Below are 25,619 nucleotides of genomic sequence, written 5' to 3'. Positions count from 1 at the left end.
CAGGGTTGGAGTGCTGAGTATAGCTCCTGCCTGGTGGCCCCAGAGCGGGCACTGGTTGTGCTTCCACCATTTTAAAGGTGGAGAGAGGTGCAACCAGCATCCAGAGCCGCTGCAACCCAGCTGGTTACCATTTTAAAGCTCTTCAAGACTTTGGGTAACTTTCCAGGCAGTGAGATGTCTCTGTCAATTCTAGAGTTTTGGAAGTTGCTTACAATGCACTTCCTGTTTACTTAGGTAATATTATATCCTTCTGGAGTCTTTGATGGAATTAAAGAATAGGTATAGTTTTCCTTAGTTATGATAAAAGATAAAATGGCTAAAAATATTGTAACTGTAATTCTTTCTTGATACCTGTTTTGTTATATGTGATTTTATTATGTTAAAGTTAAAAATCTTTTTTATTTAGACAGAAAAGGGAAGGTGATGTGGGATTTCCCTCTGTATGCTGTGAATACCATTGGTTAATAAAAAAAGCTACTTTGGGCCTATTGCAGTGCAGAATAGGGCAAAGTGGAAATTCCAAGCAGATAGAGGAGGAGAGAGTAGGTGAGCCAAGGAGATGCCATGTAGCCGCCTGAGGAGAATGATGCCCATGTACCTGTACCAGTAAACCATGATCCTCATGGTAAAATACAAATTAATAGAAATGGATTATTTTTAAGATGTAAGAACTAGCTAGAAGTATGCTTAAGCTATTGACCGAACAGTATTGCAATTAATATAGTTTCTGTGGGATTATTTTGGGTCTGGGGAGCCAGGAAATGAATGAAGGGACTCTGTCTACACTTCCCATTGTCTGTTTTTCACCTTCTGGTTCTTGCCTACTGTCGTTAAATTTTGTTTCTTATATTCTAATAGTTTGTTGAACATTTTTATGAATCTTAGTTTTTATCAGTCATTTTATGGATGCCTAGTTCTCTGGTGCTCCCATTGCAATTTTCTGAGTTTCTCTCAACATGTCACAGGTCCTTGGCTCTTTATAATGTTAATATCCTTGTCCTGAAAGATAAAACCTTCTGATGTGAACTTGTCTTGACATGTGTCCTTTGGCAGCAATAGGTTTTTGCTATGCATTCTATCCTGTAACTCTGGAAGGACCAGTGTACTCCCAGAGCAAGAAGGACTTTTATAAGCTTTCTAGTTGACTAAGATGCATGCTGCCTCCCTGATGATGTTGGGTGGGGCTGTTGGAAGGCTTTGCTGCTGGATGAGATGTTGGGAGGGGGCGCTATCATGTGGAACTGCTGCTTGGGCATTGTGACAGCTCTGTTTAATCTGTTCTGAAGATCTACTCCCTGGCCGGTTGAGTCCATTCTTTAAGATCTTGGGCAGAGCTGAAGGCTCAGTTCAAGAGTTTAGCAGAGTTGCTACTCAATAAATGTAGGGTCAAAGACTAAATATATAATTGGAAAAAAACCTGTCTTCGTCAAGTTGGAGATGTGGCATAGACTTTTGCCTGAGTTGAGTGCCTTTGAGCTCCTGAGGTCTATCTACTATGCTCCCACGAAGTATGCAGAGGTGTGAGTCTCTCTGCCTGTGCAGGGACAGCTGGTAGGTCTTTTTGACTGAAGAGAGCTCCTGATTGACTTCCACTAGAAGGTGCCACAACCTTCAAGGTACATCTTCTCATTCCAAATAACCCTATGAAGAAAAACTCTTACTAGTGTTGCCAGCAGCTTTGTTCTCAGATGATTTGAGATCTGATCAAGTTGACAGCCAGGAGGAATGGTCACAGCCAACCCCCACACTCTTCTAAACTAGACCATGCGCCATCCCCTTGTCTATGCAGGAAAGTTAGACTACACTCTGAGAAGGGGTAGAAACACAGACGTAGAATAAGTGACGCTGTCTTCAACATCTTCCTTCCTATGCCTAGGAAGGCGACTAGGCTGGTTTTGTCGATGGGCTAGGATTTAGCTGTCACCTCTGGACAGGTTCAATAGCTGGCAGGGAGGAGGTGCCATGGTGACCTGTGTATAGGTCACTAAGACTTTGACTTCCTTCCTTTCATTCTATTTCACTCCATGTGGCATGACCATGTCCTTTCTCCTAGTGACCCCCTAGTCCCCAGTGATGTCACTGAGGCAGTCCTCCTAGGAACTCTGGGAACAGTAAGGACTTTGTATTACGAGTGCCAGCTCACTTCTCTGCCAGTAGGTCCTTGCTCAGGGTAAATGATCTCTTTATCAGCATTGTCCTGATTTGGGAGCAGGGATTGAGTGATATGACCTGTCTAAGACAATTATCCTTTTCTTTCTTGCTTGAATTTTGTTGGGTCCCTAGAGGACAGGCCTTCTCACCCCCACTTGATCTGTTTTGCACTCTTGTGGTTGGTTGTTCTGAAAACAAGAACAAAAACAAGAACAAAACAATCTCTTGTTTTCAGCAATGTTTCTAAAGATGTTTACCCCTACGGTGTTGAGCTTCTTGTTTTTGCTGGCTTGGCCTCCCCTGCTGAGGGCTATTATATACTGTGTGAGAAAGAGGAATAAAATTTTGTCTGCAGAACCTGAAGTTGTGCTGGAGAACTACACCTGCCATGGCACAGCAAATTTCATTAAGTTCTGTGAACCACTCATGCTTCTTGGGCTTGTCTTCATTTGTTAAGGTTTATTTTTCTAAAGGGGGGCAGGGCCCAAGTCTTCCCATAGAAAAACTATACAGATATCACCCTAGCTGTTTTGCTTTGTTTTGATATAGGGGCTATTATGTAGCTTCAGCTGTCCTTGGACTCACTATGTCCACTGGGCTAGACTTGAAATCACAAAGATCCTCCTGCCTCTGTTCCCTCCAGTACAATGACTAAAGGTGTGGTACCCTAGCTAGTTTTAATCTTCAAAGATGTTCGCCTGAGTGTTCCCCAGTCACCAAGGACAACAGGTGACTCAGTAAATATCTATTCACAATGACATTTAAGGTAAAGGGGTACCATGTTGTGGCACTAACAAGGACCAAGCCTCAGGTTGGCTGTAAAAGTCCTCACTAAATGTGCCTTGGCGTATTACATGACATATGCCACCATATGCCATGTCAGAAGAGCTCAGATTCTCTGTGGCTGGATTGCCTCAGGCTGAGCTTCTTCCATGGCTCCTGCAGGTTTCCCAGCCTCCCTTCCTCTGTGTGTGTGTCTGCTGCTGGCCTCAGGCTTTGCCCAGGCAGGCAGGCTGCTGGTGGTGCCCATGGATGGGAGTCACTTGTTCACCATGCAGTCGGTTGTGGAGAAGCTCATCCACAGAGGGCATAAGGTGGTGGTAGTTGTGCCAGAGGTGAGTTGGCAACTGAGAAAATCCCTGAATTTTACAATGAAAATGTAACTCTGTTTCTTACACTCTGAAAGAATTGAGCCACTGCTTCAAGTTTTTTGCTCACAATCAATGGAAAACTGAGGAAGTAGGAATGTTTTCTTTGCTAAAGAATCCAGGCAGAGGTTTCTTTGAATTACTGTTTTCACACTGTATGGATTTGTTTAGCGACAAGAAGTTAGTGGAGTACCTGAAGAAGAGGTCTTTTGATGCTGTGTTTCTGGATCTTTTCGATGTGTGCAGCTTGACTGTTGCCAAGTACTTGTCGCTCCCGTCAGTTATCTTTGCAAGAGATATATTATTTTGCCACTATCTCGAAGAGGGTGCCCAGTGTCCCAGCCCTCCGTCTTATGTTCCCAGAGGTGGCTTGAAACTCACAGGCACCATGACTTTCACGGAGAGACTGCGGAAGCACCTCGCCTACAAGGGGGAACATGGATTTTGTCCCTATTTTTTCAAAACTGCTAGAAAAATTGCCTCTGAAGTTTTCCAGATCCCAGTGACCATGAATGCCCTCTTCAACCCAGTGTCCAGTTGGTTGTTCCACAGAGATTTTGTGTTGGATTTCCCTAGACCTATTATACCCCAAATGGTCTTGGTTGGTGGGATCAACTGCCACCAGGGAGAGCCATTTTCTAAGGTATGTTGTCTCTCCTTCAGCACATGAAGAGAGACCTGGCTTTGGATGATGAAGTTATCCCTTACTGAGCTGTGGGCTGTCACTCAAACCTGTCATTTTCAGTTTTCTTTCAGTTCTACGTTTGTTGTCATCTCAGTTTGCTCAACACAGTCTTTGACTGGTCACACGAAGTGTGCAGTAGTGTGGCTTGTAAACCTTGCTTGCTGATAGGCGTGTGGCCACGGGCATTCTCAGCAACCCCAGGCTGCCTTTATTATTGCTTTTGGAAATAGAGTGAGAAGCACAGTAAGAAATGAAGCTTCCTTTTGTTCATTCTCGTCCTCCACCTCATTCTTTAAAATGCTGCCAGGAGATTTGTGTCCTCAGTTTCGCGGGTGTACTGCATAAATAGCATGTGTAGTTATGAACGCTCAGCACGATTTTCTTAAAATAATACCCAGTGCCAGCCAGCACGCAGACTCTGCACTGTCCCTTTTCACCCTCCGGCCAGTAATTAGCATCACAATACTAGATGCATCCTGTTCTCTCAGAAGTTCTTTCTGCAGTTTCTATTTGAGCCTCTCAGACATGTGTAAAATGTGTTTTGACCAAATCTACCCACACCCTTTCCTCTCCAACTTCTTCCCTACCCTCAGATGACAAGTGTGTTGTTTTAAATGTCCTTCTAACACACAAATACTGATGGTATTTAATTCCAGATGGGACCAATCATACTTAGTCCTTCCTTTCTTTCTGTTTTCTTTTTTTGATACAGGGTTTCTCCGTGTAGCTCTGGAACTGACTCTGTAAACCAGGCTGCCCTTGAACTCAGAAATCTGCCTGCCTCTGCCTCCTGAGTGCTGGGACTAAAGGCTTTGCCACCATGGCCTGGTTCCTTCGTCCATTCTTAAGCACAGAGCATTTCCTAACCCTGCTATTATCTTAGCAGCACAGAGACCCATGAGCAGAGTGTCTGAGTCTAGCTGTGCACACGCTACATTTTAGTGTATTTGGATAATTGCTTTCAAAACTTTAAGCAGACTTCATCATTTGATCAGCTGTATGTGAACGTTCTCATTTTTCCATGCCCTCTTCTACTCTGGACATTGTCCAAACCTTAAAGTCTTCTTAATTTTGGTGATGAAAAATTCTGTGTAGCTGTTCTAGTAGGCTGAGCAAGTCATGAGGAGCAAGTTAGTAAACAGCATTCATCCAGGGCTTCTGGTTTAGTTCCTGCCCCTAGGTTCCTGCCTGGAGTTCAAGAGGTTTTTATTTATTTGCAAGTACACTTAAATAATGAAGTTCATTTATTTTTTTTAAAACTCAGGTATATCACACATTATTTTATGTATTTATTTGGTTTTTTGGAAATTATTATTTATGTGTATGTGTGTTGTGCCTCCATGGATATATGTGGAACACATGTGTACAGATTCCATGGCGATCAGAAGAGCTCCCTGGACCCGGAGCCACTGTGACAAGCTGTGATGTGCTTGCTGAGCATTAAACCTGGGTCTCATAAAAAGCTGAGCCATATCTCCAGCCCCACAAATTACTTTAAATAAGGATGAGGAAAGTTTGTGGTTATTTTAATTATTTTAATATTCAGCATGTTTTTAATTCTGATAAATTTTGGAAACTATATTGTTTAATGAAACCTATATATTTTACTTGATAAAGTACTATATTCATTTTATACAATTGAATTCATATGTGTATCTTGATATTCTATCCTACTATTGTTTTAAAGATAAGCAACATCTTTTGAAACTCTGAATAAGCCAGTTAAGAAATAAAACACACAGGACTACATTATAGAACACATACAGAGAAGGAAACAGAACATTTGACCATAATTCATTTGAATTCTATTTTATTTTTTAAAATTTCTATTTAATCTGCATTGATGTTTTGTCATGGGTGTTGGCTGTCCTGAAATTGGAGTTACAGAGAGTTGTGAGCTACCATGTGGGTGCTGGGAATTGAACCGGGTCCTCTGGAAGAGCAGTTAATGCTCTTAACCCCTGAGCCATCTCTTTTCAGCCCTTGAATCCTATTTTAAACAGCTTACAGCAGCAGCATATTCAAGGCTTAAGTTATAGGCTGTTTTAGGGTTTATGCTACTGTGATGCAAGACCATGACCAAAAGTATCTTTTTAGATATGGGAAGCAATGAGACAGGAAAATAATCAAGGGGCCCTGGCCCCAAAAATGAGTGCATGGCTCAGTGAGTTCACTGCTAAGGAAGAACTTGAGACAGGAAAGTCATGTGAGAGACACTAGCTCAAAAAGAGAGCAGTATCCAAGGGGCCCCAAACCCCATAAACGAATATACCACTCAGTGAGTGCAAAGCTGGGGAGAACACAAGAAAGGGCAGTCATGTGAGAGGCACTGGGCCAAAAAGGGCACAGTCTTCCCAGCTGTCCCAGCGGACTGACAGAAAGTTGGGAAGTAGGCTGCTAGAAGGCCCAGATGTAGGATTTTTTGCCCACAGTACAGCAATGTTAGAAACAGGGATCCGTGAATGGAAGAGACAAATTCTGCTGCCGCCATGGCAGGCAGCACAGGGGGAGGGGAGCTCCAGGGGAACAGAATGCCCTTTATGCTGCCAATCAGGGAACTGGAGTCGAGCTCACCAGACAGAGCAGGGAACGACAGCGACAGAAGGAGGGGATAAAGAAGAAAAGGTGGGAGAAGGGAGAGAGGCCGAAGTTGCCTCTCCAGAAGAAGGGCAGTGAGACAGAGAGGAGGGGGAAGAGTAAGAAGAATTTAGAGACAAAAACATAAGTAAACCTCAAGACTAGGCAAGGAATACCTCAGTAACAATGGTGGGACTTGGTCAATTGACCTGCCCTTAGTTAAGAAGGCGGTGAGGCCACCTGACCTTAGTTAAGATGGCAGTGAGATCCCTTGACCTTTAGTAAAAATGGTGGTGAGATCAACTGACCTTAGTCAAAACGGCAGCAGTCACATGTTGTATGGAAAAACCATGTTTTTAGAGCCACAGGTGTTTTAAATATAATAAAAAAGGGAGACATAGAGACCATGTAGAACATACATTTGAATTACATCCATGTGGCCATGCCATTCACACATTCTTTCATACATGAAGTATGAAAGGAAAATCACTCAGCACCTTAAGCCTCAATGCTGAGCAGCAGCGCCACCAGCCTTGGCAGGGAACAAGGGCTAGAACTGGAAAAACCTCCCTCATGGATCCCACTAAACCTGCCGATTTGAGGGACCAGCGGCAGCAGTGGCAGAGAAAGAATACAAGGAATAGGAAAAAGAGAAAAAGCGTTTACAGGTGTGAGGGGAAGGGGCTGCCCAGTGAAAGAAAAAGCAAACGGGCTGGATATATTGGAGGCAGGACACCGGCAGTCCTGTTTGCTGGTAGAAATTGGAAAGGAGCTAATAGGGAACCTGCCATTTGTAGCATTGGAAAGTGGTCAGAGTCCAGGGTCCCCACATGTCCTCAGACAGCCTGACCATGGGTGGGAGGGAACATGGATAGAGCCTGGCTAAGACAGACACCAATCTTATTCTTTTTTAAAGATATAAGGATGGGGGAAGGCTGGTTCCACGATGGGTAAGCCTGTTCCATGAGGGGCAGCAATGGGTCACCTGAACTTGGTGAGTCAACTGAGGCCTTGAAGTGTCTTCTTGGCAGGTGGGAGATTGCCATGGGTAAGAAACACACAGATACATCATGCAGAGAGAGTTTGGGTATAAAGTTTATTTAATGGGTTATGGAGGGAAAAAGAAAGGGGGGAGAAAAGAAGGGAGAAGAAAGAGGGAGAGGCAGAGAGATAGTAGGGATGGGGAGAGAGAGAGAAGAGAGAGAGAGAGAAGAGAGAGAGAGAGAGAGCAGAGAGCAGAAGTTACCTCTTCAGGAGAGAGACAAAAAGAGAAGCACAGTCTGGAAGAGGTGGGAGAAACACTTGTCTCAGCAGAGGGAAGGGTGAAGGTGGGCAGGGCTTGTCTCTTAAAGGGACAGGATAGGCAGGTGACAGACCAGGGCAGCAGAGCATAACAACAGCCCCATCTAGAGCTGCCTGATGCTTCTCAACAGTGAACACCACAGTTTCCTTATAGCGAGCTGTGTTAATCCCAGATGTACAGGGAAAGGACTTGAAACCAATTCCTAGGAGAAAAACCCGCATGAGGTGTGGGTGACAGCAGCATTCTATGTAACCACAATGGGGAAGCAAGCCCCTAGATATAGCAGTGATGCAGGAGACAAATGCATGGATCTGTGGAGAAGGACCCCGGGTAACTGACTAGAAGTTGGACCTAGCTCCCATCCTTTCCATAGAATATTATGGGGTGTGTACAGCATCATATGCATCAAGGGGGACATTGTAACAGGAATGGTGGTCACCTTCTTTTTGGTCCCTGGAGTGGTCTGTGCAGATGCTGGTCACCCTTTTGTCAGCAATTCAGAGAATACAGTGTTGGGAAGTGGAACAAAAATTCTACTGCACATGCGCCAAGACAGCAGCATTACTTATCTGGCTGAGTTGTTTCTAAACACTGTCTGTGAGCGGGGCCAGGCTAAGGACCCAGCGACAGGCAGCAAATCCCTTGGAAACACAGTCTGGTTTTGCTGCGAGACCTATTCTAGAAATACAAGATTCCTTGAAACTTGCTTCCTTTGGTAAAAGTATTTGGACTCCTTAGGGTCAGGTATATTTCTTTGTAACTATTTCTAAACTCACATTACCTGACTCTGCCCAAGAAAAAGATCTTATCTGGAACACATGAAAGTGCCTGGTAATATTGTATCATTTATTACTGTTGTCCAAGTAAATCATTGTCCATGATTGTTGTTTCTTAATGGTTCAAGTACACGCCCTCCTGAGTGAGCAGATTTAACTCAGTCTCACTTCCTCCTTTGTCAGAAGAGCTCAGATTCTCAGCAGCTGGATTGCCTCAGGCTGAGCTTCTCCCATGGCTCCTGCAGGTTTCCCAGCCTCCCTTCCTCTGTGTGTGTGTCTGCTGCTGGTGTCTGGCTTTGCCCAGGCAGGCAGGCTGCTGGTGGTACCCATGGATGGGAGCCACTGGTTCACCATGCAGTCGGTTGTGGTAAAGCTTATCAACAAAGGACATGAGGTGGTGGTAGTTGTGCCAGAGGTGAGTTGGCAACTGAAAAAATCCCTGAATATTACTGTGAAGACGTACTCAATTTCTCACACTCTGGAAGATTTAAACCGGGAGTTCAAGGTTTTTCTTGATGCTCAAATGAAAGATCAGCCAGAGGGAATGACTCTTCTACTATCAGGTCCATCCAAAGGTTTCTTTGATTTAGTGTTTTCACACTGTAGGGATTTGTTTAAGGACAAGAAATTAGTGGAGTACCTGAAGCAGAGTTCTTTTGATGCTGTGTTTCTGGATCCTTTCGATGTGTGCGGTTTGACTGTTGCCAAGTACTTGTCGCTCCCGTCCGTGGTCTTTGGCAGGGGAATATTTTGTCACTATCTTGATGATGGTGCCCAGTGCCCTAGTCCTCCTTCTTATGTTCCAAGAGGTCTCTTGAAACTCACAGGCACCATGACTTTCATGGAGAGAGTCCGGAACCACCTTGCCTACATGGGGGAGCGTGTATTTTGCCCCAGTTTGTTCAAAACTGCTACAGACATTGCTTCTGAAGTTCTCCAGACCCCGGTGACTGCGACCGACCTCTTCAGTCAAGTGTCCATTTGGCTGTTACGCACTGACTTTATGTTGGAGGTCCCCAGACCTGTGATGCCCAATATTGTCTTCGTCGGTGGGATCAACTGCCACCAGGGAAAGCCACTCTCTAAGGTATGTTTTCTCTCCTCTTCTTCAGCATGTGGCTTTGGAAGATAAAGTTATGCCTTACTGAGCTGTGGGCTGTCACTCACACCAGTCATTTTCAGTTTTCTTGCAATTCTACAATTATCATTTCAGTTTATTCAACATAGTCTTTGAGCCGTCACACGAATTGTGTAGTAGCGTGGCTTGTAAACCTTGCTTGCTGATAGGTGTGTGGCCCACGGACATTCTCAGCATCCCTAGGCTGCCTTTATTATTGTTTTTTGGAATTAGAGTGAGAAGCACAGTAAGAAATGAAGCTTCGTCTTATTCATTCTCATCCTCTACCTCATTCCTGAAAATGCTGCGAGGATACTTGTGTCCTCAGTTTCGCGGGTGTACTGCATAAATAACATGTGTAGTTATGAACGCTCAGCACGATTTTCTTAAAATAATACCCAGTGCCAGCCAGCACGCAGACTCTGCACTGTCCCTTTTCACCCTCCGGCCAGTAATTAGCATCACAATACTAGATGCATCCTGTTCTCTCAGAAGTTCTTTTTGAAGTTTTTGAGCCTCTCAGACATGTGTAAAATGTGTTTTGACCAAATCTACCCACACCCTTTCCTCTCCAACTTCTTCCCTACCCTCAGATGACAAGTGTGTTGTTTTAAATGTCCTTCTAACACACAAATACTGATGGTATTTAATTCCAGATGGGACCAATCATACTTAGTCCTTCCTTTCTTTCTGTTTTCTTTTTTTTGATACAGGGTTTCTCTGTGTAGCCTTGGAACTGACTCTGAAAGCCAGGCTGCCCTTGAACTCAGAAATCTGCCTGCCTCTGCCTCCTGAGTGCTGGGACTAAAGGCTTTGCCACCATGGTCTGGTTCCTTAGTCCATTCTTAAGCACAGAGCATTTCCTAACCCTGCTATTATCTCAGCAGCACAGAGACCCACGGGCAGAGTGGCTCGGTCTAGCTGTGTACACGCTACATTTTAGTGCATTTAGATAATTGCTTTCAAAACTCTGAGCAAACTTCGTCACTTGATCAGCTGTATGTGGCAGTTTTTATTTTTCCACGCCCTCTTCTTCTCTGGATCTTGTTCAAACGTTAAAGTCTTCTTAATTTTGGTGATTAAAAATTCTGTGTAGCTGTTTCAATGTTCACTATGTGTTCCGGTCGTCAGTTGGGCCATTTGCCTTTTCTCTATGGTAAATTACACATTGCCATCCTTTTACCCTTTATTCTAATTGCTACCAGCCTCTAGAGTTCAGAAATATTAACACTTGGTCATTCAAATATGTGCTGAACTTTTTTTACTTAGCCGTTTATCCGCTAATTTTTGTTTATTTTTCTGTGTAAAGTGTTTCTTGCCTTTATGGGCATCCCATTCATGCAGTACCCATAGGAACCAGAAGGGGGCATTGGATACCTGAAACTGGAGTTACTTTGAGCAGCCATGTGGGTGCTGTGAATTGCACTGGGATTCTCTGGAAAGCAGCCAGTTATCCTAACTTCTGAGCCATTAATTAGGCTCTATGATTGTTTATCTTTCATTTGACATGGTTTATATTTTGGGTCAGTTAACTTTTTCTTTCACTTTAAATGTTAACTTTCTCTTAAAAATCTAAATTTTATCATATATGGCTGATTTGAAGACTAAAATATCAGAATGTTACAGGACCTCCTATGTGGGCATTTTTAATTCCTCTAAGGCTGACAATATCTTTCTGACAACTTGACCATACGTGGTAGAGGTGTGTGGATTTGGTTGCGATTGAATGACAACTGCTATTTACTAACTCTGTTTGAGGAAGGACGGACGTCGCACTTCATTGATGCTCTTTAACACGACTCTGTCAGGTCTTCCTTTGCCATGTTTGCCTCTGTCTGCTTCCAGCCTTTCAGGTTTGCCACACTCACAGACAACCCTGTGTTTCCATTGATTGCCTCTGCGGCAGGTTCTAGTATAGATCCCATGCTTACTAATTTCCAAAAATTGTGTTGGTGATTCCCTTAATATATTCTCCCTTAAAGCTTAAAAATTGTGTTGCTGAGGCTGGAGAGACAGCTCAGCAGTGGGAGCTGGTGCTGCTTTTGCAGAGGACCCAGGGTTGGTTCCAGCAGCCATGTCAGGCTGCTCACAACCACCTCGAGCTTCTGCTCCAGGAACCGAACTCCTGATGTTGCCCTCTGGGCACCTTCACACAGCCGAAGACACACCCGTACATCACATGGTACTCAAATTAAAAGTAAACCCTTGAAAACTGTTAATTTTGAACTCTACATATCAAACACACATTAGAGCTGTGTGCCTATTGCATTAACTATTTTCATTAAATGGAGAAATACTGACATGTTTTGGTAGTGTCTTTTCTTTTTTTTCTTAATCAGTCTTTAAAGAAATCTTTATGAGCCCCCTCCCATTCCTGCGTCTTCTCAATCATTTCTTCCTTGTATTTGCCCTTCTCCTTTCCTACTAATCAAGACTTGGCTTTCCTCTCCAGGATCGTCTTGTGGTCTTTGTCCAGCTTTATCCTGGTGAAACCCACCTTGCTGGCATGGATGTCCACATGGACAGTTGTGACATTAGCCTTTCCAAGCTGTACCCATTCAATGTAGGTGACGCATTTCTTCCTGTGCACTTGGACCACTTTGCCAATCTGCTGGCCTTTGTGCTGTCCTTGACAACTTGAACTTCATCATCCTCTCGAATGGGCATAGATCAACATTGTACTTCTGTCTCAGCTCTGTGGAAAGGGGGGACAACATGATCTTCCTCAGAATGTGAGAAGGTGCTTTGAAGGTTTTGGGGGTTCTTTATATGGTCAGAAGTCACAAAAAGATTGAACTTCATTTTGGCATCAGTGATCTAATATTGTCTTCTTAATCAGGAAGATGCACCCTATTTTCCATATTTAGATTTTATTTTATTCCATTAACAAAACTTTGTACTTAAAATTGTACATTATGGACAAATTTTATCTCTAGCACTAAAATGTATTTCTAAGTTTTGTTATTTTCAAACTATGGTACACAGGCTAGTTTATTTTGGTTTTCAGGTAATTATAGATAGTTGAAGTATACTTTTGTCCTTTAATGTTTTATATGGCTATATTATTAAGATACTTTATTAGTTTAGAAGATTTCTCATGTACACGTAAAACTTTCAAAGACCACACCATTATTATACCATTTTTTTGGGGGGGGGCTATGGACCGCTCTGCTGTTTAGTTGTATCTACTTTCTACCAAATGTTATGTGGGATGAGGGAACCACAATTGAGAAGCTACTTTTCTAAGTTGCTGTGGACAAACCTGTGGTGCATTTTCATAATTAGTGATTGATGTGGGAGGACTTAGGCCATGGAAGCAATGCCAGCCCTAGTCAGGTGGTTCTGAATTGCATCAGAAAGTAGGCTGAGCAAGTCATGAGGAACAAGCCAGTAAACAGCATTCATACAAGGCTTTTGCTTCAGTTCCTGCCCCTAGGTTCCTGCCTGGAGTTCCTACCCTGCCTTCCCTCAGTGAGGTAGTGTGGCCTGGGAATGGAAAGCTGAAATAAACCCTTTCCTCCCCAGGATGCTTTTGGTCATGGTGTTCTATCACACCAGCATAAATCCTAAGACAGCCTATACAATAAGCCTGGAATGTGCTGCTGCTGGAAGCTGTCTAAAATAGGATTCAAGTGAATTATGGTCAAACACTTCGTTGCTTTCTCTCTGTGTGTTTTACAATGTAGAACTGTGTGGTTTAATTCTTAACTGGCTTATCCAGAGTTTTAAAAGATGTTGCTTATCTTTAAAACAATAATAGGATAAAATATCAAGATATACATATGAATTTATTTGTGCAAAATCAATATAGTACTTTATCAAGTAATATGCATTCCATTAAACAATAAAGTTTTCAAAACTTATCAGAATTTAAATATGCTAAATAATAAAATAAGCAAAATTTCCAGAAAGTTTTCTCATCCTTATGATTATTTAAAATAATTTGTGGTGCTGGAGATATGACTCAGTAGTTAGAATATAGGCAGCTTTTTGGAAGACCTAGGCCTAATTCCCAGCACCCATATTACAACCTGTCACAATAACACCAGGTCCAGGGAGCTCTTTATGTCTCCATGAACACTGCACACTTGTGTTCCACATATATACGTGAAGGCAAAGCACACATACACATAAATAATAGTTTTCAAAAAGTCAAAAAATACATAAATAATGTGGGATATATCTGTTTCTTTCAAAAAATTAAATTAACTTTATTATTTATATGTACTTGCGAATAAATAAAAAATTCCTCTTGTACCAAAATTAATCAGACCCAAAGTCTATTCAGCTCAACAAACACATCCCTAGGTAGAGCAGCTATTCCAGTTGGACTCTGTGCTGAAAAACAAAGGTGATAATGGGTAGCATTTTTTAAATATTTGTTTATTTATTTATTATGTATACAATATTCTGTATGTATGTATGTCTGCAGGCCAGAAGAGGGCATCAGACCCCATTACAAATGGTTGTGAGCCACCATGTGGTTGCCAGGAATTGAACTCAGGACATTTGGAAGAGCAGGCAATGCTCTTAACAACTGAGCCATCTCTCCAGCCCTAATGGGTAGCATTTTTATCACACACTGGGGTGTGTTTGGTGAATGAGAGATTTTCAGTCCATTCATGCGAAAGAGAGATAAAGTTGTTTCTGAAGATTAGAGACTCCCATGTTAGGCCTTTCAAAATGAAGTCTTGCTTTCTTGTCTTGGCAAGATCAGGCAGGATCTGGACAAGGCTACAGAAAGGCAGTAGAATCTACAAGATGCTAACCACGCCATCATGAAGACAAAAAACAAAACCCAACCCAAACCGAAGCAGCAAGAGGGAAAAATAGGTTGGGAGTATATGTGGAGACCAGAGACTAATAGAGGCCTGGTGAGAAGATAAAGTGATACAGCCCCGTGTAGAGCTGCCTGATGCTTCTCAACAGTGAACATCACAGTTTCCTTAGGAGTGAGCTCTCTTGATCTGGGATGTATACAGAAAGGACTTGAAACCAGTTCCTAGGAAAAACCCGCATGAGGTGTGGGCGACAGCAGCGTTCTCTGTAATCACAAGGGGGAAACAAGCCCGCAGATGCAGCAGTGATGCAGGAGACAAATGCATGGATCTGTGGAGAAGGTCCCTGGGTAACTGACTAGAAGCTCGACCTAGCTCTCATCCTCTCCATAGAATGTGGGCTCTCTACAGCATTGGATGCATCAAGGGGGACATTATAACAGGAATGGTGGACACCTTCCTTTTAGTCCCTGGAGTGGTCTGGGCAGATACTTGTCACCTTTATGTCAGCAATTCAGAGAACACACAGTGTTGGGAAGTGGAACAAGAATTCTACTGCACATGCGCCAGGACATCAGCATTGCTCAATCAGCAGGGTTGTTTCTAAACACTGTCTGTGAGCAGGCCAGGCTAAGGACCCAGCAGCAGGCAGCAAATCCTTTGGGAACACAGTCTGGTTTTGCTTTGAGACCTATTTTAGAATTGTAAGATACTTTGAAACTTGCTTTCTTAGGTGAAAACATTTGTATTCCTTAGGGTCATGTATATTTCTTCGTAACTATTTCTAAACTCAAATTGCCTTATTCTGCAGAGGAAAAAGATCTTATCTGGAACACAAGCGAGAGTGCCTCGTAATATTTTATCATTTATTACTGTTGTCTAAGTAAATCATTGTCCATGATTGTTGTTTCTTAATGGTGCAAGTACACGCCCTCCTGAGGGAGCAGATTTAACACAGTCACACTTCCTCCTTAGTCAGAAGAGCTCAGATTCTCAGCAGCTGGATTGCCTCAGGCTGAGCTTCTCCCATGGCTCCTATAGGTTTCCCAGCCTCCCTTCCTCTGTGTGTGTGTCTGCTGCTGGTGTCTGGCTTTGCCCAGGCAGGCAGGCTGCTGGTGGTGCCCATGGACGGGAGCCACTGGTTCACCATACAGTCGGTTGTGGAGAAGCTCATCCACAATGGACATGAGGTGGTGGTAGTCGTGCCAGAGGTGAGTTGGCAACTAGGAAAATCCGTGAATTTTACAGTGAAGGCATACTCAATTTCTCACACTCTGGAAGATTTAAACCGGGAGGTCAATATTTTTCTTGACGCTCAATGGAAAGATCAGACAGACTTAATGACTTTTCTACTAACAAGTCCAGGCAGAGGTTTCTTTGAATTACTGTTTTCACATTGTAGGGATTTGTTTAACGACAAGAAGTTAGTGGAGTACTTGAAGCAGAGTTCTTTTGATGCTGTCTTTCTGGATCCTTTCGATGTGTGCGGCTTGACTGTTGCCAAGTACTTATCGCTCCCGTCCGTGGTCTTCGGCAGGGCAATATTGTGTCACTATCTTGAAGAGGGTGCCCAGTGTCCCAGCCCTCCTTCTTATGTTCCAAGAAGTCTCTTGAAACTCACAGGCAACATGACTTTCATGGAGAGAGTGCAGAACCACCTTGCCTACTTGGGGGAGCATGTTTTTTGCTCCAGTTTGTTCAAAACTGCTACAGAAATTGCTTCTGAAGTTCTCCAGACCCCGGTGACTGCATCTGACCTCTTCAGTCAAGTGTCCATTTGGCTGTTACGCACTGACTTTATGTTGGAGGTCCCCAGACCTTTGATGCCCAATATTGTCTTCGTGGGTGGGATCAACTGCCACCAGGGAAAGCCACTTTCTAAGGTATGTTTTCTCTCCTCTCCTTTAGCACATGAAGAAAGACCCGGCTTTGGATGATGAAGTTATCCCTTACTGAGCTGTGGGCTGTCAATCACACTTGTCATTTTCAGTTTTCTTTCAGTTCTACGTTTGTCGTCATCTCAGTTGGTTCAACACAGTCCTTGAGCGGTCGCACGAAGTGTGCTGTAGTGTGGCTTGTAAACTTTGCTTGCTGATAGGCGTGTGGCCACGGACATTCTCAGCATCACCAGGCTGCCTTTATTTTTTTGGTGGGGGAACAGAGTGAGACGCACAGTAAGAAATGAAGCTTTGTTTTGTTCATTCTCATCCTCTACCTTGTCTCGAAAATGCTGCCATTTCCTAACCCTGCTATTTTCTCAGCAGCACAGAGACCCAGGAGCAGAGTGTCTGGGTCTACTGTGCACTCGCTATATTTTAGTGCATTTAGATAATTGCTTTCAAAACTCCAAACAAACTTCATCATTTGATCAGCTCTATGTGAGAGTTCTCATTTTTCCATGCTGTCTTCTACCTGGATCTTGTCCAAATGTTAAAGTTTTCTTAATTTTGGTGATAGAAGATTCTGTGTAGCTGTTTCAATGTTCACTATGTGTTCCGGTAGTTAGTTGGGTCGTTTGCCTTTTCCCTATGGTAAATTACACATTGACACACTTTTATCCTTTCTTCTAAATTGCTAGCAGTCTCTAAAGCTCAGAAATATGAACACTTGGTCACTCAAATATGTGCTGCCCTTTTTACTTAGCTGTTTATTTTCTAGTTTTTATTTATTTCTATGTATAAGTGTTTTGCCTTTATGTTTGGGCTTCCCATTCATGCAGTTCCCATAGGAGCTGGAAGAGGGCATTGGATACCTGAAACTGGAATTACTTATGGCTTTGAGTGGGTGCTGTGAATTGCACTGGGATCCGCTGGAAAAGCAGCCAGTTATCCTAACTTCTGAGCCATCAGTCCGGCTCTATGATTGTTTATCTTTCATTTGACATGGTTTATATTTTGGGTCAGTTAACTTTTTCTTTCACTTTAAATGCTAACTTTGTCTTAAAAATCTAAATTTTATCATATATGGCTGATTTGAAGACTAAAATATCAGAATGTTACAGGACCTCCTATGTGGGCATTTTTAATTCCTCTAAGGCTGACAATATCTTTCTGACAACTTGACCATACGTGGTAGAGGTGTGTGGGTTTAGTTGCGATTGAATGACAACTGCTATTTACTAACTCTGTTTGAGGAAGGACGGACGTCGCACTTCATTGATGCTCTTTAACACGACTCTGTCAGGTCTTCCTTTGCCATGTTTGCCTCTGTCTGCTTCCAGCCTTTCAGGTTTGCCACACTCACAGACAACCCTGTGTTTCCATTGATTGCCTCTGCGGCAGGTTCTAGTATAGATCCCATGCTTACTAATTTCCAAAAATTGTGTTGGTGATTCCCTTAATATATTCTCCCTTAAAGCTTAAAAATTGTGTTGCTGAGGCTGGAGAGACAGCTCAGCAGTGGGAGCTGGTGCTGCTTTTGCAGAGGACCCAGGGTTGGTTCCAGCAGCCATGTCAGGCTGCTCACAACCACCTCGAGCTTCTGCTCCAGGAACCGAACTCCTGATGTTGCCCTCTGGGCACCTTCACACAGCCGAAGACACACCCGTACATCACATGGTACTCAAATTAAAAGTAATCCCTTGAAAATGGTTATTGTTGAGCTCTACAAATCAAACACACATAAGGGTTGTGTGCATTTTGCATTAACTCTTTTCATTAAATGGAGAAATACTAGCATGTTTTTGATATTGTTTTCTATTCTTTTCTTATGCAGTCTCTCTGGAAAACTGTATGAGACTCCCCTATTCCTGCTTCTTCTCAATCATTTCTTTTGTGTATTTGTCCTTCTTTTTTCCTAATAGCCAAGTCTTGTAACATGGAGGGGCCTGCTTGTTGGGGTTTATGTCCTGCCCAGTTCCCCACAGCTGGAAAGCCCCAAAGAGAATCACACAGAGAGTCTGCATTACTTATAAAATAATTGATCCATTAGCTCAGGCTTCTTATTAGCTCTGGTAACATATATTAACCCATTGTTCTTATTTATTTATTTATTTATATATTTATTTATTTATTTGGTTTTTTCGAGACAGGGTTTCCCTGTAGTTTCTAGAGCCTGTCCTGGAACTAGCTCTTGTAGACCAGGCTGGCCTCGAACTCAGAGATCCGCCTGCCTCTGCCTCCCAAGTGCTGGGATTAAAGGCGTGCGCCACCACAGCCCGGCTAACCATTGTTCTTATTTATGTTAGCCACATGGCTCGGTACCTTACACAGTGGGGCAGGTCACATGTTGCTTCTTCAGTGGTCTAAGCTGGACTGCTGAGGGAGCTTCCTGCTTCCCAGAATGCTCCTGTTCTCATTGCCCTGCCTCTACTTCTTGTCTGGATGACCCATCTATACTTCCTGCCTGGCCAATCAGCGTTTATTTAAAACATGATTGACAGAATACAGACAACTCTCCTGAACCAGAGTCTTGGCTTTCCTTTCCAGGATCATCTTGCCGTCTTTGTCCAGCTTTATCCTGGTGATACCCACCTTGCTGGGGTGAATGTCCACATGGACAGTTGTGCCATTAGCCTTTCCTAGTTGCACCCGTTCAATGCAGGTGACATTTCTTACTGTGCACTTGGACCACTTTGCCAGTTGGCTGGCTTTTCTACTGTCCTTGGACAACCTGAACTTCATCATCCTCTCAAATGGGCGTAGACTGAACATTGTACTTCTGTCTCAGCTCTTTGGAAAGGGAGGACAACATGATCTTCCTTGGAACGTGAGAAGGTGCACGAATGTGTTTGGGGTTCTTTATATGGTCAGAAGTCACAAAGGGATTCAACTTCATTTTGGTGGATGCAATTTAATATTGTGTTCTTAGTCAGCAAAAAACACCCTATTTTGCATATTTTATTCCATTAAAATTTTATACTTAAAATTGAACATTATGCACAAATTTTATCTTCATCATTAAAATGTATTTCTAGGTTTTTGTTATTTGAAAGCTATGCTATACAGGCTAGTTTATTTTGGTTTTGAGGTAGTTATTGGTAGTTGAAGTATACATTTGTTATTTTATGTTCTTTATGGCCATATTATCAATTATTTATTAGCTTGTAAGATTTATCATGTACCCATGTAACATGCTAAAGACCCCTTTATTATTATACCATTTATTTTGCATTTTGGGCTATGGATCTCTATTCTGATTGGTTGTGTCTACTTTCTACACTACATTATCTTAAAAGAGGGAACTGCAATTGAGAAGCTACTTTCCTAAATTTGGCTGTTGGCAAGCCTGTGGTGCATTTTCTTAATTAGTGGTTGAAGTGGGAAGACTCAGGCCGTAGAGGCAGTGCCAGCCCTAGTCAGGTGGTTCTGAATTGCATCAGAACGTAGGCTGAGCAAGTCATGAGGAACAAGCCAGTAAACAGCATTCATACAGGGTTTTTGCTTCAGTTCCTGCCCCTAGGTTCCTGCCTGGAGTTCCTACCCTGCCTTCCCTCAGTGAGGTAGTGTGGCCTGGGAATGGAAAGCTGAGATAAACCCTTTCCTCCCCAGGATGCTTTTGGTCATGGTGTTCTATCACACCAGCATAAATCCTAAGACAGCCTATACAATAAGCCTGGAATGTGCTGCTGCTGGAAGCTGTCTAAAATAGGATTCAAGTGAATTATGGTCAAACACTTCATTGCTTTCTCTCTGTGTGTTTTACAATGTAGAACTGTGTGGTTTAGTTCTTAACTGGCTTATCCAGTGTTTCAAAAGATGTTACTTATCTTTAAAACAATAATAGGATCAAATATCAAGATATACATCTGAATTTATTTGTGCAAAATCAATATAGTACTTTATCAAGTAAAATATGCATTCCATTAAACAATAAAGTTTTCAAAACATCAGAATTTAAAATATGTTGAATATCAAAATAAATAAAGTATCCACAAACTCTCCTCATCCTTATGATTATTTAAAATAATTTGTGGTGCTGGTGATATGACTCAATAGTTAGGATACAGGCAGTTTTTCAGAAGACCTAGGCTTAATTCCTAGCACCTACATCACAGCTTGTCACAGTAACTCTGGGTCCAGGGAGCTGTTCTGGTCTCCATGGATACTGCACACATGTTCCACATACATACATGGAGGCAAAACACATAAACACGTAAATAATAATTTTCAAAAAATCAAATAAGCACATAAAATAATGTGATATACCCATTTCTTTAAAAAAATTAAATGAACTTTATGATTTATACATACCTGCAAATAAATAAAAAAAATACCTCTTGTACCAAAATTAATCAGACCCGAAGTCTATTCAGCTCAACAAACGCCTCTCTAGGTAGAGCAGCTATTCTGGTTGGACTCTGTGCTGAAAGGCAAAGGTGATAATGGGTAGCATTTTTATCACATACTGGGATGTATTTGGTGAATGAGAGATTTTCAGTCCATTCATGCGAAAGAGAGATAAAGTTGTTTCTGAAGATTAGAGACTCCCGTGTTAGGCCTTTCAAAATGAAGTCTTGCTTTCTTGTCTTGGCAAGATCAGGCAGGATGTGGGCAAGGCTACAGAAAGGCAGTAGAATCTACAAGATGCTAACCACGCCATCATGAAGACAAAAAAGAAAACCCAACCCAAACCGAAGCAGCAAGAGGGAAAAATAGGTTGGGAGTGTATGTGGAGACCAGAGACTAATAGAGGCCTGGTGAGAAGATAAAGTGATACAGCCCCGTGTAGAGCTGCCTGATGCTTCTCAACAGTGAACACCACAGTTTCCTTAGGAGTGAGCTCTCTTGATCCGGGATGTATACAGAAAGGACTTAAAACCAATTCCTAGGAGAAAAACCCGCATGAGGTGTGGATGACAGCAGCATTCTCTATAACCACAAAGGGGAAAGAAACCCGCAGATGCAGCAGTGATGCAGGAGACAAATGCATGGATCTGTGGAGAAGGTCCCTGAGTGACTGGCTAGAAGACTCCCAGCCTCTCATAGAATGTGGGCTCTCTACAGCATTGGATGCATCAAGGGGGACATTGTAACAGGAATGCTGGTCACCTTCCTTTTGGTCCCTTGAGTGGTCTGTGCAGATGCTGGTCACCCTTATGTCAGCAATTCAGAGAACACACAGTGTTGGGAGGTGGAACAAGAAGTCTACTGCACATGCGCCAAGACAGCAGCATTGCTCCTCTGGCAGAGTTGTTTCTAAACACTGTCTGTGAGCAGGGCCAGGCCAAGGACCCTCCCCCTAGGCTTTGACCCAGTGACAGGCAGCAAATCCCTTGGGAACACAGTCTGCTTTTTGTTTGAGACCTACTCTAGAAATGCAAGATTCTTTGAAACTTGCTTCCTTTGGTGAAAACTTTTGGACTCCTTAGGGTCAGGTATACTTCTTCGTACTATTTCTAAACTCACATTACCTGACTCTGCCCAAGAAAAAGATCTTATCTGGAACACAAGCAAGGGTGCCTTTTGACCACTTAATACTGTTGTCCAAGTAAATCATTGTCAGGGATTGTTGTTTCTTAATGGTGCAAGTACACGCCCTCCTGAGGGAGCAGATTTAACTCAGTCTCACTTCCTCCTTTGTCAGAAGAGCTCAGATTCTCAGCAGCTGGATTGCCTCAGGCTGAGCTTCTCCCATGGCTCATTCAGGTTTCCCAGCCTCCCTTCCTCTGTGTGTGTGTCTGCTGCTGGTGTGTGGTTTTGCCCAGGCAGGCAGGCTGCTGGTGGTACCCATGGATGGGAGCCACTGGTTCACCATGCAGTCGGTTGTGGAGAAACTCATTCACAACGGACATGAGGTGGTGGTAGTCGTGCCAGAGGTGAGTTGGCAACTGAAAAAATCCCTGAATATTACTGTGAAGACGTACTCAATTTCTCACACCATTGAGGATTTTAACCGGGAGTTCAAGGTTTTTATTGATGCTCAATGGAAAGCTCAGCCAGAGGGAATTACTCTTCTACTAAAGAGTCCAGCCGAAGGTTTCTTTGATTTAGTGTTTTCACACTGTAGGGATTTGTTTAAAGACAAGAAGTTGGTGGAGTACTTGAAGCAGAGTTCTTTTGATGCTGTCTTTCTGGATCCTTTCGATGTGTGCGGTTTGACTGTTGCCAAGTACTTTTCTCTTCCGTCCGTGGTTTTTGGCAGAGGAATATTTTGTCACTATCTTGAAGAGGGTGCCCAGTGCCCCAGTCCTCCTTCTTATGTTCCCAGAAGTTTCTTGAAACTCACAGGCAACATGAATTTCATGGAGAGAGTGCGGAACCACCTCACCTACATGGGGGAGCGTGTATTTTGCCCCAGTTTTTTCAAAACTGCTACAGACATTGCTTCTGAAGTTCTCCAGACCCCAGTGACTGCATCTGACCTCTTCAGTCAAGTGTCCATTTGGCTGTTACGCACTGACTTTACGTTGGAAGTCCCCAGACCTGTGATGCCCAATATTGTCTTCGTGGGTGGGATCAACTGCCACCAGGGAAAGCCAATTACCAAGGTATGCTATCTCTCCTTTAGCCCATGAAGAGAGGTGTTTTGGAATATTATTTCAACTAGGCAAAGATGTGTTCCCTTTGTTCATGCTGCAGGATATTACTTCAACTGTGTGAAGCTGTGTTACATTTGTTTATGCTGCAGTTGTTTAATTATGTAAAGATGGGTTGCATTTCTTTCACCTTGCTTGCCAAGGCACCCGACTGGTCTAATAAAAGGCTGGATAGCCAATAGTTAGGCAGTAGAGGGTAGAATAGGGAGGGTTGGTAGGCAGAGAGGATAAAAAGGAGGAGAAATCTAGGCGAGAGGAGAGAGAAGGGAAAAGAACAGGAGGAGAAAGACAAGCATATGCCTGGGGCCAGAAGTCTTGAACCTACCAGTCAGCAGTGGAGATAGTAGAAAAGAAAGATATACAGAAAGGAAAAAGGCAAAAAACGTGAGGCAAAATGTAGATAGAGAAACAGATTACAATACGAGTTCAAATAAGACTGAACATTCATAGCAAAACGTTTCCATGCCATGATTTGGGAGCTGGTTGGTGACCTAAGGAAGCCTGCTACAGAGAGGGCAGGTCTGTGGACAATGATGTTATTCCTAGCTGAGCTGTAGTCTGTTATTTTCAGTTGCCATTTTCTTCTCTGTTGTGCCAACGGACTCTTTTGACCACTTACACATAATTGCAATCGTGCGATGTGTAAATATTGCTTCTTGATTTGCGTGTGCACCACTGCCGTTCTTGTACATAATCACCAACCTGCATCGTTTTTGGAAACAGCGTGAGAAACACAGTAAGAAACTAAGTTTCGTTTTGCTCATTCCTGTGCACGACCTCTTTTTTTTTTTAAATGCTCCTAAGAATTTTGTATGTTTCTTATTACTTCTCAAATAGTACATGTAGTTATAAACCTTCAGAATTATTTTTTTAAATAAGATCCAGAACCTTGCATTTACACCTTCCAGTAAGTGATAGCCATCATCTAACACTTGTAGATTTTAATGCTATTTTTGATTATATATATATAATATATATATAATATAATATAATATATTATATTATATATTATGGTCTCATAAAAGCATACAATATGGTTTGATCAAATCCACCTCCCACTCTATGTTCTCCAACATAGGCTAACCCTCCCTCTCCCACCGTCATTTGTCCGGCTCTTTGTTTAGGGGTGGGACCCTGTGAAATCGCCCCCCTTCCACATCTGTATGTCCACTGAAACTGCCATTGTTCCGGTTTCGTTTTGCAGAACAGACAGTTTCACGGCAGACTCTCTGGAAGTCAGACTCTTCTTGCCACCTGTGTGGCCTCTCTTTCACAATGCTCTCTGAGCCGTAAATGACGGAGCTGTGGTGCAGATATATCCACCGGGGGAAGAGTTAGTTCACTCCGTGGGTGTTTGTGTGTGTATGTGCACACACATGCACACTCACTAAGGATCCTCCCCTCAGGAGCGGAGCAGCATGTCCTTCTTGAGGAGAGTCTGAGAGTCTGCAGAAATTGCACCCATTTTGCTCTGAGACTGGTTCCAGAAACGCAAGCCTTTTTTTGAAACTCGCTTTCTCCTACTCTTGGGATCCTTGGGGTCATGCCCATTTCTTCATAGCTGTTTGTAAACTGCCTGATGAAACATTGCACGACCTTGTCCAGGGCTGAAGATTTTAAGCAGGTGAACATACAATGGGCATCCCAGTGAGGACTGTTCATTTATTACTGCTCTTATTGGTTACCCACTGTCAGTGAGTGTACCTTGATGGGTTCAGTTTCTCATACTCTGGAGGATTTGGACCACAAAAATCAAGATTTTCATTGACAAGGGAAGACACAGGAAGATAGTATACTTTCTCTATTAATGAGTGCATCAAATGGTATTTTGGGATTTTTTTTTTCATTGTAGGAATTTGTTTAATGACGAGAAGTGAGTGAGTACTCGAAGCAAAGCTCCTTTGCTGCTGAGTTTCTGGATCCTTTTGATGTGTACGGCTTGATGGCCGCCTAGTGCTTTTTGCTCCCGTCTATGGTCTTCAATGGGAATATTTGCCGCCACCGTAAAGAGGGTGCTCAATGATCCACTCCCATTTCTTATTCCAGGGCTCTTTTGATATTGGCAGACCCCATGACTTTTAAAGAATGAGTGGAGAGCCTCTCTACTACATGGGGAAGTGTGTATTTTGCCCTTGGTTTTTCAAAAGTGCCCTAGAAATGGCCTCTGAAGTCTCAGATACGTGTCACGGTGCACGATCTCTTCAGCCAAGCATCCGTTTGGTTGTTGATGCACTGATTTAGCGATGGAGTTCCCCAGACTTGTATGCCCAGCATAGTCTTCATTGGTGGACTCAGCTGCCATCAGGGAAAGCCACTGCCTGAGGTATATTATCTCTCCTTCATTGAGCTGGATTGCTGGGCTACAGCTTCCTCATGAGTACTTGCTTAATACATGTGAGGTCCTGAGCCTTATCTCCAGAAACCCTGCTGCGCTTGCTAGTTTTATATCCACTTGACGTAAGCTAGGATCAGTTGGGAAAAAGGAACTCTCAATTGAGAACATGCCTTCTTAAGATGTGCTTGTAGGCAAGTCTTTAGTGCATTTTCTTAATTAGTGATTGATTTCGGAGAGCCCAGTTCGTTGTGAGTGCCGGTCCTGGCGTGTATA

At 43.0% G+C, this 25,619-nt stretch overlaps 5 protein-coding genes and 2 pseudogenes across 5 annotated transcripts in view; 5 read left to right on the top strand and 2 right to left on the bottom strand.

The window, feature by feature from the left end:
- LOC119820716 (UDP-glucuronosyltransferase 1-6) overlaps positions 1-25,619 on the top strand; it is a 94,604-nt gene that overhangs the window by 6,738 nt on the left and 62,247 nt on the right. The gene's annotated exons all lie outside the window — the stretch shown is intronic.
- LOC119820719 (UDP-glucuronosyltransferase 1A8-like) lies at positions 2,583-4,258 on the top strand. Its single transcript, XM_038339268.1, is given in 2 exon segments — positions 2,583-3,311; positions 3,313-4,258. Coding segments are annotated over 2 exon segments (885 nt in total). The 5' UTR covers positions 2,583-3,083; the 3' UTR covers positions 3,970-4,258.
- On the top strand, positions 5,921-9,799 carry LOC119820717 (UDP-glucuronosyltransferase 1A7-like). Its single transcript, XM_038339265.1, has one exon. The coding sequence runs from the start codon at positions 8,873-8,875 to the stop codon at positions 9,770-9,772; it is 900 nt and encodes a 299-aa protein (XP_038195193.1). The 5' UTR covers positions 5,921-8,872; the 3' UTR covers positions 9,773-9,799.
- Positions 12,236-12,559, bottom strand: LOC119820661 (annotated as a pseudogene).
- LOC119820718 (UDP-glucuronosyltransferase 1A7-like) lies at positions 14,338-17,279 on the top strand. The gene is given in 2 exon segments (XM_038339267.1): positions 14,338-16,418; positions 16,421-17,279. Coding segments are annotated over 2 exon segments (885 nt in total). The 5' UTR covers positions 14,338-15,563; the 3' UTR covers positions 16,451-17,279.
- Positions 18,278-19,311, bottom strand: LOC119820728 (annotated as a pseudogene).
- On the top strand, positions 21,992-23,005 carry LOC119820722 (UDP-glucuronosyltransferase 1A7-like). The gene has a single exon (XM_038339271.1). It carries the CDS (start codon positions 22,109-22,111, stop codon positions 22,988-22,990), a length of 882 nt encoding a protein of 293 aa, XP_038195199.1. The 5' UTR covers positions 21,992-22,108; the 3' UTR covers positions 22,991-23,005.

Source organism: Arvicola amphibius, chromosome 8 (genome assembly GCF_903992535.2).
Source record: "Arvicola amphibius chromosome 8, mArvAmp1.2, whole genome shotgun sequence".
NCBI lineage: Eukaryota > Metazoa > Chordata > Mammalia > Rodentia > Cricetidae > Arvicola > Arvicola amphibius.
Note: the sequence above shows the minus strand (reverse complement) of the source record. Positions and strands in the feature narration are given on the sequence as shown.